This window comes from Ovis aries, chromosome 16 (genome assembly GCF_016772045.2).
Source record: "Ovis aries strain OAR_USU_Benz2616 breed Rambouillet chromosome 16, ARS-UI_Ramb_v3.0, whole genome shotgun sequence".
In the NCBI taxonomy this organism is placed as follows: Eukaryota; Metazoa; Chordata; class Mammalia; order Artiodactyla; family Bovidae; genus Ovis; species Ovis aries.
In genome coordinates this window covers 10,492,868-10,510,276 of record NC_056069.1, presented here as the reverse complement: position 1 = coordinate 10,510,276, position 17,409 = coordinate 10,492,868, and the positions used below count along the sequence as shown (strand labels likewise).

At 39.5% G+C, this 17,409-nt stretch overlaps 3 protein-coding genes and 1 pseudogene across 12 annotated transcripts in view; 1 reads left to right on the top strand and 3 right to left on the bottom strand.

Annotated features, from left to right (window-relative positions):
• Nucleotides 1–1,448: 1,448 nt before the first annotated feature.
• On the bottom strand, nucleotides 1,449–15,713 carry AK6 (adenylate kinase 6). Its single transcript, NM_001285802.2, is given in 5 exon segments — nucleotides 1,449–1,908; nucleotides 4,798–4,943; nucleotides 5,115–5,173; nucleotides 13,762–13,854; nucleotides 15,584–15,713. Coding segments are annotated over 5 exon segments (519 nt in total). The 5' UTR covers nucleotides 15,612–15,713; the 3' UTR covers nucleotides 1,449–1,715.
• Nucleotides 6,733–7,817, bottom strand: LOC105602662 (N-alpha-acetyltransferase 20-like; annotated as a pseudogene).
• Nucleotides 11,988–15,713, bottom strand: TAF9 (TATA-box binding protein associated factor 9). The gene is given in 3 exon segments (NM_001285801.2): nucleotides 11,988–13,050; nucleotides 13,762–13,854; nucleotides 15,584–15,713. A coding segment is annotated over 1 exon segment (795 nt). The 5' UTR covers nucleotides 13,034–13,050; nucleotides 13,762–13,854; nucleotides 15,584–15,713; the 3' UTR covers nucleotides 11,988–12,238.
• A 246-nt stretch (nucleotides 15,714–15,959) lies between these two features.
• The window catches only part of RAD17 (RAD17 checkpoint clamp loader component), a 35,646-nt gene continuing 34,196 nt past the window's right edge, over nucleotides 15,960–17,409 (top strand). For 6 of the 10 annotated variants that reach the window (XM_060400327.1, XM_042233713.2, XM_060400328.1 and 3 more), the window contains exon 1: nucleotides 15,960–16,071. In XM_060400327.1, the coding sequence (XP_060256310.1) occupies nucleotides 16,056–16,071 (16 nt within the window). In that variant the 5' untranslated portion in view covers nucleotides 15,960–16,055. The other 4 variants (XM_060400330.1, XM_060400331.1, XM_042233709.2 and 1 more) reach the window with 3 other exon arrangements.

Genomic DNA, 17,409 nt, shown 5'->3' with positions numbered 1-17,409 from the left:
AAAATACATTAAATGGAAAAAAAAATGACATAACAGTTTGCATGTTACGCTACCATATGCTTAAAAGAAAAAAAGCAAGCACACACATGCTACCATATGCTTAAAAAAAGCACACACACATCCAAACCAGTAACATTCTTTCCTAAAGGGAGGGAATCTAGCAGTGACTGAAGAACAGGGTGGCCTGAAAGGGAAGCCTACCTTTCTAGTACACATCTTCCTTATGTTGGGGTTGCAGCCTGATGAATGCATCATAAGTTGAAAATATCCTAAGTCAAAAATGTGCTTAATACGCCTGACCTACCAAACATCACAGCTTAGCCTAGCCTACCTTTCTTTTCTCCCCCCCACTGTGGAATGTGAGATCCTAGTTCTGCAACCAGGGATGAACCAACACGCCTAGCGGTGGAAGCTCCGAGTCCTAACCACTGGACGACCAGGGAAGCTCCCATCCTAGCCTACCTTAAATATGCTATCTTAAATGTAAGAATACTTACATTAACTTACAACTGGGCAAAATCATCTTAACATAAAGCCTATTTTATAATAATGTGTTAACTGTCTCGTAAGCTATTGACCACTGAACTGAAAGTTAAGAGTAGAATGGCTGCATGGTACAGAGTGGTGCTAAGTTTTCTCGGCTGTTCACCCTCGTTATCACCTGGCTGACTGGGAGCTGCAGCCACCCCCACTGCCACCGTCACAGGCAATATGCTGCATGCGGATCACTAGCCCAGGAAAAGATCAAAATTCAAAGGATGATTTTCAGAGTGTGGATTCCTAGGCAGGTTGATAGTAAGCCCGGGGTCCCTGAGGAAAAGAGGGATCTGGGGCTCTCAAAGAGGAGATAAGGGTCTGGAATTCTCACGGAGGAGGAAAGGACAAATTTTTTTTTCTACATTCCTTAGCAAGGATTATATAAAAACAATGTATCCGGCTTGAGGACAGTTACTTCTTCCTGAAAACCTTCTGGCTAATCCTGTTACCTTAAAATGTAAATTATGGGAGGGGTCTAGTAAGGTCTTTACAACCTTGAGACAATCTTTTGATTTACTGTAATAACTAATTAAAAAAGCATATAACTTCCTTGCTTAGACTAGCAAGGGGCGCACTCTCCGTCCCCCTTCTGATGTCCATGTCAGAAGCTTTCTCTGTCCTTTTTATACTTTAATAAGCTACACAAAAGCTCTTGAGTGATCAAGCCTGGTTCCTGGTCCCAAAGCTAAATCTTCTTCAGATTATCACAAATCAGACACCATTCACCATAAGCTATCAATTTCTAGTGTGTATGTTCTTGCTTTCGCTCCATCATAAAGTCAAAACATCCTAAGCTGAACCATTCTAAGTTGGGTACCGTCTGTATATGCTTTTGTACATTTTGAATTGTATACAGAGTGCAAGTATTACCACTTCTTTTTTTTTTTAAAGAAAGAAAAATGGAAAATTGATGCTTTATCTTTAACCTGTTTTATTTTAAGAGATCATCTTGATTTTCTTCTGTAATAAACTTTTACAGTTTTAACTCTCAATCCTTAATAGTACTATTCATTATATTTGAGTTTAGCTTTCTCATAGAGAAAAAAACCCAAATATAAACCTTTATACTATCCACCTCCTAGTCTAACAGCACAATTTCAATAAGAAAGTTTGATAACAATAATTTATGTGACATCGGCAGAGAGATGTCAAGAATGATTGTGCAGTGGCCATTCTTGTTAAGAACTGTGATCTTTGACCCACTGCTCAATCCACTTCAGTATCTGAGTGATATTATCCTCTAGATCTTCTGGTTTATTGCTCGGCAGTTGATGCACTATTTCTTCCTTGTAGGATGCTAAGGCTTCTTCATGAAGAACTTGAAAAATTTCACACTGAACATTATCTTTTAGTTTCTTCTCATTATAACCCCTAGAAGGCAAAGAGGAAATAATCTGAATAGCATTAACTAAAGTTTTAGGAACAAATTAGAAATTAGACACTTCAGAATCTATACACTTTTTGAACACATGAAGAATCACACAAAAATAGTTCTTAGTCTCTTTACCTAGAAATAATTGGTTGGCATTCCTCCCCCTACAATTTGTCAGCCATTCAATTAGCAAACATCTACTTACCTCAAGCCAGATGCCCAGCTATGAGATTAAACAGTCTATAGTTATGGTTCTAAATTTTAAAAGTTAGAGGAATTAAGATATAGACAGATAAAACAAATAAATGGCATATAATAAAATGCACATGATAAAGAATATCATATACTAACTGGGTACTAGATCACACAGATGTATCTGTAGTTTACCAGTTCCAAAGACACTGAAAAAATTAACTTGTATAATCTTTAGGAAGATGTAAATTAGCCAGCTAGTTAGTGAAATGAGTAAGGAAAATACAGATTCAAATTAATTCAATTTTGTAACAATCAAAATTAGATTGAACTACTCAAAAGGTGATTAACTTTATGAAAAGACAGCTCACAGAATGAGAGAAAGTTTTTGCAAATCTTATATCTCACAAGGAACATTTTTTTTAAATACATAAATCTTACAACTTAATAAAAAAGGCCAAATAATCCAATTAAAAATTGGGCAAAAGGTCTAAATAGATATTTTTCCAAAAGATATACAAATGGCCCATAAGCACATGAAAAGGCACTCAATATCATTAGCCATTAAGGAAATGCAAATGAAAAGTACAATGTGATACTACTTCATATCCACTAGGATGGCTACAATCAAAAAGACAGTAACAAGGATGTGAAAATACTGGAGGCTTCATAGACTATTCTTGGGAATGTAAAGTGGTGCAGTCACTATGGAAAATGTCTGGCAGTTTCTCAGAAAGTTATACATAGCTCTTTAACATGTGACCCAGAAATCCTATTCCTAGAGAAACTTCAATACCCAAGATAAATGAATGAAGGTATAATATTCACAGAAAAACACATGCATGAATGTTCATAGTAGCATTATTCATAATTGCCAAAAAGTTGAAACAACCCAAATGTCTATAATCTGATAAACAGATAAATAAAATATGGTATATCCATATAATGGAATATTATTTGGCAATAAAAGGAAAAGTAGTACCGGTACATGCTACAACACAGATGTACCTTGAAAACATGTTAAATAAAAGAAGCCAGACACAAAAGACCACATTTTATGATTTCATTTATATAAAAAGTCCTGAATAGGCAAATCCACAGAGATAGAAAGTAAAGCTGGGACTGGGGACTAAGGGGAGATGGGCAGTGACCGCTAATGGGTACGGGTTTTTTTGAGGGGGGGAGGTGGTGAACATTTTTTTAAATTGGTTATAATAATGGATATACAACTCTGTGAATACACTGAAAACCACTGAAGTGTATGCTTCAAATGAGTTGTATAATTCATAGGGTATGTGAATTTATTTCAGTAAGTTTTCTTTAAATAGGTGATTACTCATTAAAAAAAATTAAATAGGTACTTAATTTTTTCAATGGTTAAAAACAAGACTGCTTTCCTCATACTTTAATCTTTATTTACATAAAATTTAATTTTTAATAAAAATGTTAAGTGGTTTTTGACAAAAGGCATGTACCATATTGTCTCAATTACTTCTCTGTTCAAATATTTTTAATGGCTTTTCCTGCCTAAAGAAAGATGATGAAAGCTTCAGGAATTATTCCCACCTAACATTTCCTGTATATTTCATACTATACTTTTTTGTGCAAGGATTGACTTCCCTTATAGCTCAGATGGTAAAGAGTCTGCCTGCAATGCAGGAGACCCAGGTTTGATCCCTGGGTTGGGAAGATCCCCTGGAGAAGAAAATGTCAACCCACTCGTCTTCTCTGGAGAATTCCATGGACAGAGGGAGCCTGGCAGGCTACAGTCCATGGGGTTGCAAAGAGTGCAACTCACACACACACACACAATTCAATGGTGTTTAGTCAGAGCTGACTATGATCACTGAGAACACAAATTCTGAACCTGACCTTAGGCAAACTTCTGGAATTTTCCTTCCAGAAACTTCTCTCTAAATTCCTTTAAAATTCCCCTTCTGCCACAGCTTGAATCAAAAGACAGTGGGGAAATGTTTTCCATAAAACTTTGCTTTTTTGGTTATTCTAGATTAAGCCTGATGCTCTCTTGGAAAGGATGAACTCAAATATATTGTGAAATGTTAATTTATCTTGTTAGTTTTTCATAAGTTTTCTCATTTCTGTTATGAGGATGATTTAATTTTCATTCCATAGCAAAGAATATGCTATTGTCTTGGCTGTCTTCCTAGAGAAGTTTTACACATTTGGGAAAAAGCATGACTAAATAGCGTTGCTATATAGTACATTTTACTGAATCAGACTGTCAGTTAGGGTCTTCATTTACTCAGAAACTACTGCTTGTGTTTTACAAATGCATCTTTTTCTCTTGGTTCAGAATGTTGGTACTATACAGACTTAGTTTATAATGAGAGTGAATGAGTGAAGTCGCTCAGTCATGTCCTACTCTTTGCGACCCCATGGACTGTAGCCTACCAGGCTCTTCCCTGTATGGGATTCTCCAGGCAAGAGTACTGGAGTGGGTTGCCATTTCCTTCTCCAGGGGATCTTCCTGACCCAGGGATCGAACCCTGGTCTCCAGCATTCCAGGCACATGCTTTAACCTCTGAGCCACCAGGGAAGCCCCTTATAATGAGAACAAAATATAAAGTAGTCACATTTTCAAATAGAACCTTCTTGATGTTAGTAGTTGCCAACTTCAGGAATCTGAATAAAAGTTTATATAATACTTCAAGAATTTAATGTTTTTCCTTTCTTACCTATTTTCAAGTCTTTTGTACAAAATACTGTTATCTGTTTTCAGGACAAATACTATATGAAACCAGCGTTCAGGGAAGAAATCACAACCATGGTAATCAACAATAACTCCACCTTCACTCATTTGGTTTTCTAGCTCATCAACTACCTGTAAGAAAGGGAAAAAATAAAGATGAATACTCTTTTAAAAACTAAGGTCAAAAAAATAAATAAGCTAAAAAAATATTATCGCCTCAGTATTCAATCAATTAAAAAAAACACCTAAGGTCAACTTTCCTATTTTTTTTAATGTATACTTTATTTAAAAAATTGTACTTACTCTATCTTCATCTAAAATGGGACAGTCATACTCTTCATCATAGCCATCATATAACTGCCCTAAAAGAGATTTACATTGGAGTATTAAAGTAGTCTTCTTGGTAACTTTCAGTAATTTTCAATTACTTTTTTAGAGATAAGAGAGGGCACTAATACAACAGTGTCACACAGACACCAAATATAATGAGCAATGCTGATAAATTAGAATTTTGTCTAGAAGGAAATTTGGATAACAGTTTCAAAACTGAAACCATCTACAGAGAACCAACTTCAGTATTTGTGGTGCTGTAAGAAGAAAACATTAGTTTTGTGGAGCCTCAGATTGGTGGTGAGAGGGATACAAACACTCACATACATTAACAGCAGATTAAGTTCCAAACTTATTAGGCCAAGGATATGAAACTTATTAAAAGCAACAACTGGTGCTTGATTCCACAAATGAACCCTTTGCCACTGAGGTCACATTCATGGGGTTTGGGGAAGGAAAGTCAGTATACAGATGCTCCTGAAAGTCTAGATTTCCAGCTTCCCCAAAAGCCAAGGGTTAAATTTCAGAAGGTAAAACAAGAATGATGGGGGCAGACATAAAGAAGGCAAATTTAAATCTAACATAAAAACTTTCCAGTAAATTCATTCTCTTTCAAATGAAGTGTGTCATAAGGAGGTGAGACATACCAATCCCACCCTCAGCCTGAACTCCTAGGCATGTCCCCACGAGGCAGACTTAGATCATTCTTTTAGCCATCTCAAAACGCATGCTATAGTCTTCTACCTCTTCCCCTTAACAATGTGGCACAGGTTGAAATCAGCTTAAAATGAGCATAAGTTCTGAAGTGACAAAAGGGTAGTACCGAGGGTTAGTGGAAGGCAGAGGCGATTTTAACTGTCTTGTCTGCAGGGTCTGTGGACTGATTCTGAGCACACGAACACACTTCTCTAGCACCCTAGTGTGACCTCTGACTTCTTGGGTTACTGTTCAGCTACCAGAGACTCTTTCCAGCTAAAAAGTTAAACTGTCTTGGTATGGGGAAAACTGGTTAACGATATAGAAAATAATCTAAACCCTTACTTTACACCACAAGTTCTAGGTGGATTAAACAGTTAATTACTACATTCCAAAGATAACTAATGGAAAACTAAACTTTACAAAGGAATGATTCATTTGAGTTTGTGAAAAAAATAGTTCATAGTTCAGTCGCTCAGTCATGTCCGACTCTTTGCGACCCCATGAATCGCAGCACGCCAGGCCTCTCTGTCCATCACCATCTCCCGGAGTTCACTCAGACTCACGTCCATCGAGTCCGTGATGCCATCCAGCCATCTCATCCTCATTCAAACAAATAAAATGTTAAATCTCCGAAGAATTTTTTTTTTAAATAGCAGGGAGAAATATTTATACTAGGACAAAGGACTGAAATGTAGATTATATAAATTTCTCAAAAACAGTAACCTAATAATAAGAAAACAATTCAATTCACACATAATGGAAAAGATAATCAGTAAACTATCCATGAAAAAAATGTTGGACTTTCCCAGCTACTAAAGAGATGCAAATTTAAATGAGTCTTTTTATAACTGTTATATTATGCATTTAGTAAATTGACTCTGAAAACGTGTAATTATTTTTGAGTCAACAGTGCATTTTATTATACATCTTAGATTCATACATTTCAAATATGCTTTTAAAGCTTAAGTTCAATACAAGATAAAAAATGTATACATAGCAGTGGCTCTCGGGCACAGAAATTAGGAGCCTGGAGCAGGCTTTTTCCTGAGCACATTGTTAATAGTATGTTATGAGCCATGCCAGTGGAATGTTTCCTTCTGACCTAAATGCCTTTTTTTTTTGGATTTTATTACAGTGAACAGCTTTAGAAGGTATAATATTGCTAGTAGAAAAGAAGACTTAAAATAAGTTAACAGCCTGTATTTTCTTGCAGTCTTTAAGAGCTAAATGACCCCCTTTTCTCCTAATAGAGCTCCAAGATCGTCTAATGAAAATAATATTGTCCATGAACTATCTGGAGCATCATCAGCCTAAGAACCACTGTTCATGGTTATTCACTGTCTTCCGGCTTCACAGGAAGAGGTAATGGTATGATGGATTTCTCAGTGTCCTTGGATAGTGCTTTCCTCATATTGTAGAGTCCTCATCCGGCTCCCCATTGCGCGCTGAACAGTACTCTTGACTATCGTGTACATGCTGTAGCCTAGCTGCTTGTACATCTTGACAGCAACTGGGTTAGACACTCTTACAAAGAGATCAACAAAAAACCCACCCTTTCTTTCTGAAATCTCCTCTAATAACTCCATAAGTTTAGCAGCCAAACCATGGCGCTGAAATTCCAGGCCAACGGCAGAGCTGTGACGTGCCTGCGCCATTCTCCCCTGGCCACTGAGCCTCTGCTTTGCCCGTGGTATAACCCATTAACTCTCCACCAGGGGCCTCTGCAACGACGAAGGACTCTAGCCAGTGGGCGAGGCACTCTAAGTAAAAAGGAATCCCGTAAGTTTCTCTAAGTGGATCCAAGTTAAATGTGTTGAAGCAAAACAGGTCGTTGCACCGCTGCACCCACGGGAACCGGCTTACCTCAACACCACACCCGGCCCGCCCGGAAATCTGTAATTTTTTCAAGAAAAATGTCCTGTCCAGAGATTTCTTTGACCTCTGAATTTCTAACCAGAAAGAAGTATAAAAGATGCTTTAAAATACTCAACAATAGTGAATTAGTTAAATCTTATTTACTAACTGGCTGAAGTTATGTAATTAAACTTAAGTAAATTAGGTTGTTAAATTTCCCCATTATTTTTACATTACTTTATATATATATACATATATATATATACACATATATATGTATTTTACAATGCCACAAAATGAAGAATACCTACTGCTGATTTTGTACTATGTGGGAATCTGGGGTAGATAAATGTTCTTTCATATTTTAAGTCCAGACTAGTATATGTTGTCTAAAATACAACTTTTAATATATGTTGTCTAAAATAAAACTATAGCAGTATTAACTTTATTATTAAAAGTCTTTATGTATTGCAATGCTGAAATGCAGGATTTCTTAAAATCATGTTAATACATTTAAATAAAATAGTGTAACCCAAGCTTTCAAACATTCATTTCAAAAAACATTTATCAAACACCATGTCCAGTAATTAGAGGAAATGAAGATATAATAGTGAACAAATTGAACACCAAGGTAGTCCTTCCCTTCAACAGTTTACAGTAATATGAGATGATAGACAAGTAACCTGGAAATTGTAATATTTAATGCTGTGGATCATGGTGCTTTGGGCAATAAGATGGGCATCTTTTAGGTGAGCAACATAAGCAGGATATTTGGGGAAGCTTCCTGGAGGAGGTAACTTCCAAGTAGAAACTTGAAGCTAAGGAAAAAAGGTAGGTAAGATGATCCTTCATTCCCAGGTGGCTCAGTATTTAAAGAATCAGCCTGCCAATGCAGGAGACTCAGGAGACACAGGTTCAATCCCTGGGTTGGGAAGATCCCCTGCAGTAGGAAACGGCAACTCACTCTAGTATTCTTGCCTGGAAAATCCTAAGGACAGAGGAGCCTGGTGGGCTCCAGTCTGCAGGGTCACAAAAAAGAGTCAGACATGACTTGGCAACTAAACAATGAGATACTGAGATTCAGCACTAATGGTCTTGAGGATAGTTCAGTGGTACCGGGGACACAGCATCAATGGTCTAATGAATGGAAGAGGGGTTTCAAACTGATTTTTTAAACTATCAAGATTAGAAGCCAAGTGCATCTGGGTAGCATGTGAATGCATTTGTATGTGTGGCAGGATAAGAACCAGGAGTGGACAAGCAGTCAGGGAGAACTACAGAGCATCTAAACATAAATTTGGAAATGTCCAGGAACTATCCAGATGGTTACATCTAGTAGATGTCTAGAAATTAGGCTGTTTTAATTATAAATCTAAGAGTCACCAGCAAAAAGAACTGATCAGTCTGAGTCAATGAGATCACTAGATGGAGAGGCAGGATTGCAAGATCACAGAGGAAGAAAGATATATGGTGGGAAAGTGAGAATCAGATGAAAGGATTGGGATAGCAGTGTTGGTGAGAGGACAAGGAATAAGTTAGTTTCAAAGTCTTCTAGTGGTAGGTGATTAAAGTGAGGGGAAGAATGAGATACACAAAGGTTAAAGTGGGAACGGCAAGCTTTTTCTATAAAGGGCCAGACAGTAAATATTTCAGAATTTATAGCTTGCTCTTTAGCTAGTGGCTCCTACAAAACCAGGAGCAGCTTGCCAACCCTTGGGTTAGAAACACATCAAGATTTTAAGTGTTGTGGGCCAGATATTTGAAATGCGTCTAATGTCTAGATCCATGAGCATGCTGGGGTTAGGGACAGAGGCTGAAGATTGATAAACTAGTGGCAGAAAAATCAAGGATGCTGATAACAAGTGTAATTAAATGACTGCACATGGGAAAGGACAGTGAGGAATGCAGAATGAACGAACGGGGATACGAGCAACAGTCTTGGTCTCTCCACATTCAGGACTCTCTCTAGTTTTATTAAGCCTAATTCCCCACCTAATTTTTCCTGCTTTAGTTCTAAGCAATATAGATGGTCTCTTACAAATAATACAGAAATTTAACATGATTACCAGGATGGCAATAAACTCCATTTAGGCACATTCATTTAAAACCAGTTTTGTTTTGGTCTCATGACTTACAGGTTTCTAAACCTGAAATACTACTGACGTTTTGAGCTTGGCCATGAAATTAAGACACTTGCTCCTTGGAAGAAAAGCTTGACCAACCTAGACAGCCTATTAAAAAGCAGAGACATTACTTTGCCAACAAAGGTCCATCTAGTCAAAGATATGGTTTTTCCAGTATTCATATACAGATGTGAGAGTTGGACCATAAAGAAAGCTGAGTGCAGAATAACTGATGCTTTTGAAGGGTGGTGTTGGAGAAGACTCTTGAGAGTCCCTTGGAATGCAAGGAGATCCAACCAGTCAATCCTAAAGGAAATCAGTCCTGAATATTCACTGGAAGGACTGATGCTGAAGCTGAAACTCCAACACTCTGGCCACCTGATGCAAAGAACTGACTCACTGGAAAAGACCCTGATGCTGGGAAAGACTGAAGGTGGAAGGAGAAGGGGACGACAGAGGATGAGATGGTTGGATGGTGTCACTGACTCAATGGACAAGAGTTTGAGTAAGCTCCCAGAGTTGGTGATGGACAGGGAAGCCTGGGGTGCTGCAGTCCATGGGGTCGCAGAGTCGGACACGATGAACGACTGAACTGAATTCGTTAAGCAGACAGAGGACTGTCCTGTGAACTGCAGGATGTTCAGCAGAATCCTTGGCATCAACCCATTAGAGATCAGAAGAAAACCTCCCACTCCAGTTGTGACAAGCAAAAATGTCTCTGAATATCCCCCAAAGGACAAAATCACCCCATTGAGAAACAGTGCTTTGTAGAAGATTAAGTGGTTTCCCTTAAAACATATTACCATTCGGGAAAAAATGAGGCAGCTGAATGTCTCAGACTATCTCCTAGTTAGATTTTCAGATATATTCAAATGGCATCTGCGGGGGGGGGGCGGAAATCTGGTACATTTTGAAAAATCTAATAAAGCACACCATCTAATATGTTAAATCAGACCAGAAATCCTTTATCTGGCATAATAGGAGGAAAAATGCCCCATTTATAAGTAAGATTCCATCTCATTAAATAACTCATCAATCAAATACAAACAGAATGGTCAAGACCATGCACCATCAAGGCACACAACTAAAATGGTTTGCGTGTAAGCAGAGACTCAATGAAGAGGAGAGTGTCTTACTGTGGATTATCCTTGCTCTCAATGTTATTCACGACAGATTATAACTTCATTAAGTTTAGGAACATTAAATTGAGTGGGTGAGAACTGGAAGACATGACTGAAATTGACTTCTGTATGTAACTCTGAGAGGAGGAAATGGCAACCCACTCCAGTATTCGTGCTGGACAGAAGAGCCTGGCGGGCTACAGTCTATTGGGTCACAAAAGAGTTGGACATGACTTAGCAACAAGCACACGTGACTGAAATCACTTATCAAAAATAGTAAAGTTGCACAGGCAAAGGAACAAACCAGATTTCATATGGTTATAAAATGCAGAATGACAAGCTACACACAGTAGCAAATAAAGACCTAAGTTTTATCAACTATAATTTGAACACCAAAACTGGATTTAAAATATAAGCATGATACTAGCTTATAGTATCAAGAATATGATGAGCAAAGATACATAACTGACCTGCAAAAAGGGAAGCTGGGAAAAACTTAAAATTTTTAAGTAGTGAGATACTGAGAGACACACCAAGGATCCTTAAATATAAGCAAAGGAATAGAAAAATGGATAAGTGTTAGTCACTCAGTCGTGTCTGACTTTTTGCAACTCTATGTACTGCAGCCGGGCAGGCTCCTCTGTCCATGGCATTCTCCAGGCAAAAACACTACAGTGGGGACCCATTCCCTTCTCCAGGGGATCTTCCCGACTCAGAGATCAAACCCAGGTCTCCTGCACTGCAGGCAGATTCTTTACCATCTGAGCTGCCAGGAAAGCCCAAATGGGTAAGTTTCACTATAAATAAAAATCCTGACCAAGTGGTCTCTCTAAAAAGCAGACATGGTTATACCTCAGCAATCTGAAAGAATGGCCCATAAGAGTGGCTCAACACCAGAGATCATACTATGATCTAAACGTGTGAAAACACTACAAGTGACTATAATGGTAAGGAGTAGACTGCAACAACTTCCAGTTTTTCTAACTGCTATTTTCTGTTGGTGATGAGGTGGAAAACTGCAATTAAAAAAAAAACAACTAAGAACATAATTGCCAAAGTACCAACAATTAAATGCACGAATTGCAACTTTATTTTTACACTTAAAGGATGACGAGAAACCATTACTAATCCTATTAAAGAAAATCTAACACAACAGCTCAATCGAAAAGTATGGTAAGCATATTTACTCATTAAATACTATTCTTTCTAGAACACAACATGGAAACATCTAGCATGCATGTTTAATCTCAGTACAACAGATTCAAAACCAAGTATACAAGTTACATGCGTCAAGGCTAGATTACAAGTTATCATAGTCATCGTCGTCGTCGTCGTCGTCGTCATCGTCATCATGTTTCCTTTTCAGTGCGTTTGATGCTTCATTGGCAGTATTTTGTGATGAGACCATGTTAGTGGTAATAAGAATATTTTTGGACCCAATCAATGACGGATTAATTAGAACATTCTGAACAGCTGATGTTGCAGGAATTGATGCTTTTACAGCTGGGGACTGTGAAGTGGGCATCTGTACTGTGAACCTTTGCCCTGTGAGGGACACTGGAGTCCCTACTTTAGTTGAAACGGACATGGCTTGTGGGGTTGGTGTGCCAAGCGTGGGAGTACTTGGTCTGCTAGTAACTGAACCAACACTTAACCGTGGAACCGTTATTCTTCCTGCAGAAGTAGATGCCTTTTTTTGTAAAGACTTAAGTCTATAATTTGGAGCAGTCAAGCAATACCTATCAGGTGGCAATCTAGGACCTGAGTATGGCTTGATCAATGGCAAAGGGGTTTGATTTCTTTGCCTTGCAATATCTAATAAAAAATCTCTTGGTGGAGGAGAGGTGAAAGACTGGTCAGCACGACACTGGATTGCCAATCGCACATCATCTGCGTCAACAGTAGCTTTCTTAGCATGACTTGAATAAATTTTCGCATCATCTAGAATTGTGGTTACATATCGGAAGGCAAACTCCAACATCTGATTTATAACTCTTGGTTCATATTCTGTAATCCCCATATCCTTCAGGATTTGTGCCATCATCTGTGCATCTTTCGGCATGCTCTTGGGAGAAGCCATCTTGCCAGACTCCATGATATCCGGTGATCAAACTTTAGATCATTTGAAAAAAATATGTACATTAGATCAAATGTGAAATAGTTACTTTAGGAGCAACTGTCAGGAACTTTAAAATGTTTAAATACAAGTTTTTAAAAACAGAAATTAAAAAATGTTACATCTTTTCAATTTTAATGAGGCACATTTAAAGTTCCCTTTACCTAAATTTATGGAGTTTCTACCCATTAGAGAATATAAAACGATGAAGACACAAATAATGGAAGTGATCAAAGACTGGAAAAAACCAGGGCAAAATAGGTAAAAACATATACTTTAAAAATATGTGCAGGTGCTTGCAGGCATGCATCTATCAAACTAATCTAAGACCGTAGTATAGCCGTATCCTACTGCCTGAGCTCAAAATTCTGTCCTTCCAGTAAGCTCATAGACTATCTTTCTCTCTATACATACACGCTTAGCGCAACTCACAATACTCTTCCTCACATGCAAATGGTCCTATCTTCATGGAAGCTGTTCCAGTTATTACTGTCCACAAAAACTACTAGCCAACTGCAGAGGGGATGCAGCGGTCAAAATAACCAGGACACAGCATGAGACAATATGTTCTATTTTCTATGTCCCCAACAGAGCATAAATTCCTTCATGGAAAATTTTCTCTTCTTTCTCACAAATACAGTGCTAATACTTCATTATTTGTCTCTCACTTTTTAAATAAACAAACCTAACACCAAAGTATCCCTTACCTTCTCGAGCTAAATCACCCACATTAACGTATTTCAGTCCTGATCTTGATGCAAGTTCTTTGCCTAATGTAGTTTTTCCAACCCCTGGTGTACCTGTAAAACAAGCCACAGAAAAATACTGTTCATGAAATACTCATTAGACTTTAGCCACTGATCTGCCCTTAAGGTTCTCAACAACTGAAATGAAAAGTTGCCTAATTAGCAATCCTATACAAACACACACCATAACCTAATGAACTACCCAAAGCCTGCTGGCTATCAGAATTTCACCCAGTGTATCTGATTTTACCAGAGCAAGTGGGGCTTGGGAGAATCTGATGCCAACCACAGACTGTTTGCCATCATGAAAATTCCCAGAATAAAATTAGCCACCTCAAATAAACTGCCACCATTTATTTGTTTTAATGTGTATACATACATACACATCGCATGCATATATATCAATACATACACATAGATGTATTTCCTTCTCCTACATAAATGGCAATACTATACATTGTTCTTCACCTTCCCTTTTTCATATTGCTTCAAGATAAGTAATTATACCCTTAATTTTCAGCTGTTCAGATTTAATGTCGCCAAAATTATAAAATCTGGTCATTATAATTAAAGATAAAAGGAATAAATTCAGGTCAACCTATAAGGACCTATAAAATATTATATATATATATATATATATATATATATATAAAATAACATTTTACCTCCAGTCCACTATAATACACCAAGTTTGAATCCTAAACTCGCCATGTTTTCAATAAAATGCTCACGTTTATATTTTTGACGATATGGTTTAATATTAAAAAACTAAGATACTGTCTGACACAAACAAGATGTTGTAAAACCTTCCTCTTAAAGAGCAGGCTAAATGTTAATTTGTTGACGTTAATCTGCTGCTCTCAGAAACAGACAAGACTTATGTGCTGCCAGTATGCTTGTTTTGTTAAAAGATACACCTGCTTTGTTTCCACAAAGAGCGCCTCAATTTTGTATTGCAACAGCATCTACACCCACTAGATTTTGACATGAATACCCGTGGTGCTATTACCTACTACAATTTAACAGTTAAACATTTTCAGAGTTAAACAAATTAGAAATAATATTCTTGAAGTCACTATGCGGTATTTTAGGGCCCCTCATATATAACAGGCGCCTTGAGCATGGATCCAAAGACCCAGAAAAAACCCCACCATCATCCCGGGAATTTTACAGCATCTCTGGACGAGAAACGACCAGTTGCTCAGTCGATGCCTTCTGTTCTTAAAATTTAAAAAGCACCTGAAGCAACCTCAGCTAGCGTGTATGACAAATGAATCACCCACAGCACAAACATCCGACTCCTTTCACCTGACTCTCAGATACAAAGGAAAAATGAGAGGCAGCTCAAGAAGTCTCAAGACCTAATAATGGCATCCATCATTAACAGATCTACTAAGGGCCAGATACTGCTTTATGCTATTTAGCTAACAACCCAAAGACAACCCTACCAAGTAAAGCAACGGCCATTTTACAAACAAAAACGTGATTAAGAAAGACTAGGCAGCTTGCCAGAAAAGGGAGCTGGATCTATCTACCTCTCTCCGCCTCACCGAGAAGGCCAGCTCTCGCCAACAGAATTAACGTTCGTCGTCCCCTCCCCCCGCCTCCCGCAAAACCGCCGCGAGGGCCGGATCCAGAGGCCCTGACGACGACAACCCCGCCACGCGACCCTCGCCGAGCCTCCCCACACAACACTAAGCGAGCCCCTTCAGGCCAGGCCCCAGAGCACTCGGCGTCCCGGGCCAGCCCAGCCCCTCGAGAGCACCCCACCGCGCGCCCTGACCGGTGAGCAGGATGTTCGGAAGCAACATGGTCCTCGCCGCGCTGGCTCCGTACGCCTCTGCACACGCGCTCTACACGCTCCTGGGAGGGGCCGGCAGGGGCGGGCAACGGCAAGCGCCAGCGGCCTGGGGTACTCGAGGCCTGGAGGGGCGCTCGAGACCCACCTCCGTCGCCTCGTCACCCACAGTTGGTTACCCGGCCCTCGAGGGCACGCTTCCATTGCAGGGTCCCGAGATACCGGCACCGGTCGGGCCGGCGCTTCGAGTCAGGCAATGCGCTGGATGCCTAAGACAGTCGCTCCTTTGGCGGCCCCGCCCTCCGGACCGGGTCGCGGAAGCGCCGACAGATCTGGAAGGTCCCCGGGGGGCGGGGCCTCTGAGAGGCTTCCGCGCTGAGCTCAGGCAGGGCCGGGTGGCTTGCCTTCCCCCAGGAGCAGAGCCTGGGCTCCACCGCTCCCCTCGGCCCGCGAGGGGATGCAGCTACCCGAAAGTAAGGCTGTCGTTGCTGCGGCTGTGGTGTATATATGTCCTCGAGACGCGTATCCCTGTCTGCCTTCACGCCTCCCGGCCTCTCGTGGCTCCTCCTCCCGAACTGCCCATCCCATCTGGGGGTGAGAGGGTGGGGGTGCTGAGCGCTGGCCTGGAGCAGAGGCACGGGAGCTCGTCTGGACTCTTGCCTTACTAGCAGCCTGACCTTGGACAAATATTTCAGCTTAGTTATCTCCAGTGCAGTGTGTAGGGTGGTGGTGGGTGTGCTAGAAATACTCTTCAAGGTCTCTTCTGCCGCTGACATCTCATTTCAGGAACCTGGTATCCTCAAGGACAGTTGCCTACTTTTTAAAGGAGGTAACTGTCAGCCTTGTTTTCAAAGAGCAACTAGAATTCTGACCAGAACAAGTCTATCTCTCTTATTTCGACCTGCCAACTATGTTCACTCAAAGAGGTGCTTTTTCCACCTGTCTACCTCTTTGAAACTGCAGAGCAGAGACGTTCCCAGTCGTGAAAAATTTGTGAGTGTATGATTTGCTTTCTAGTGTGTGGAAGTGTTTACACATTAACTACGTGTGTCTCCAAACTATAAAGCTCAGTTTACAGGTTTTTAGACTTTAAAAAACTTTCCTTCTGGCAAACTTAAAATTGCTGAGTTCGCAGTTTATATAAACATTGACGAACTATGAAATTCAGAAGAGTGTTGCCAAAAAAATGTCTTGATGACGTGTTCAAAAAAGAACAAACAGTTACAGAAAAACTTTACAGTAAAATATCAAGCCTTGTCTAAAGTCAGTGATAAGTCTGAACTCATTGTAAGCTGCTTTTTTGGTTATTTGAAATTTGGGGAAAATTTTTGAAATTTAAAGCGTGGGGAAAAAATTGATCTATTTTATTTATTTTTGGCTGCCCTGGGTCTTCCTTGCTGCATGCAGGCTTTCTCTAGTTGCGGTGAGTAGGAGCTACGCTCTGGTGGCAGTGTGTGAACTTCTTGTTGGGTACTCCCCTCCTTTAAGAGTGTGTGAGCTCAGTAGTTGCAGTTCAGGGACTTAGTTGCTCTGGTATGGGGGATCTTTCCAGACCCAGAATGGAACTGATGTCCCCTCCATTGCAGGGCACAGTTCTTAACCACTGGACTACCAGGGAAGCCCTGAAGTGTGGAAAATTTTAATTTTCAGTATAAAAACTGCACAAAGAGAATTGTTTAATTTTTCTTAACAACAAAACAGAAGTACACAAATGTCTGATTTTTCTCTGTTATCTAATGCATTACCGAGTTCATGTAAAAAATGTATCTCTGTAGATAATTAGTTATAGTCATTAAAAATAAAATTCACTT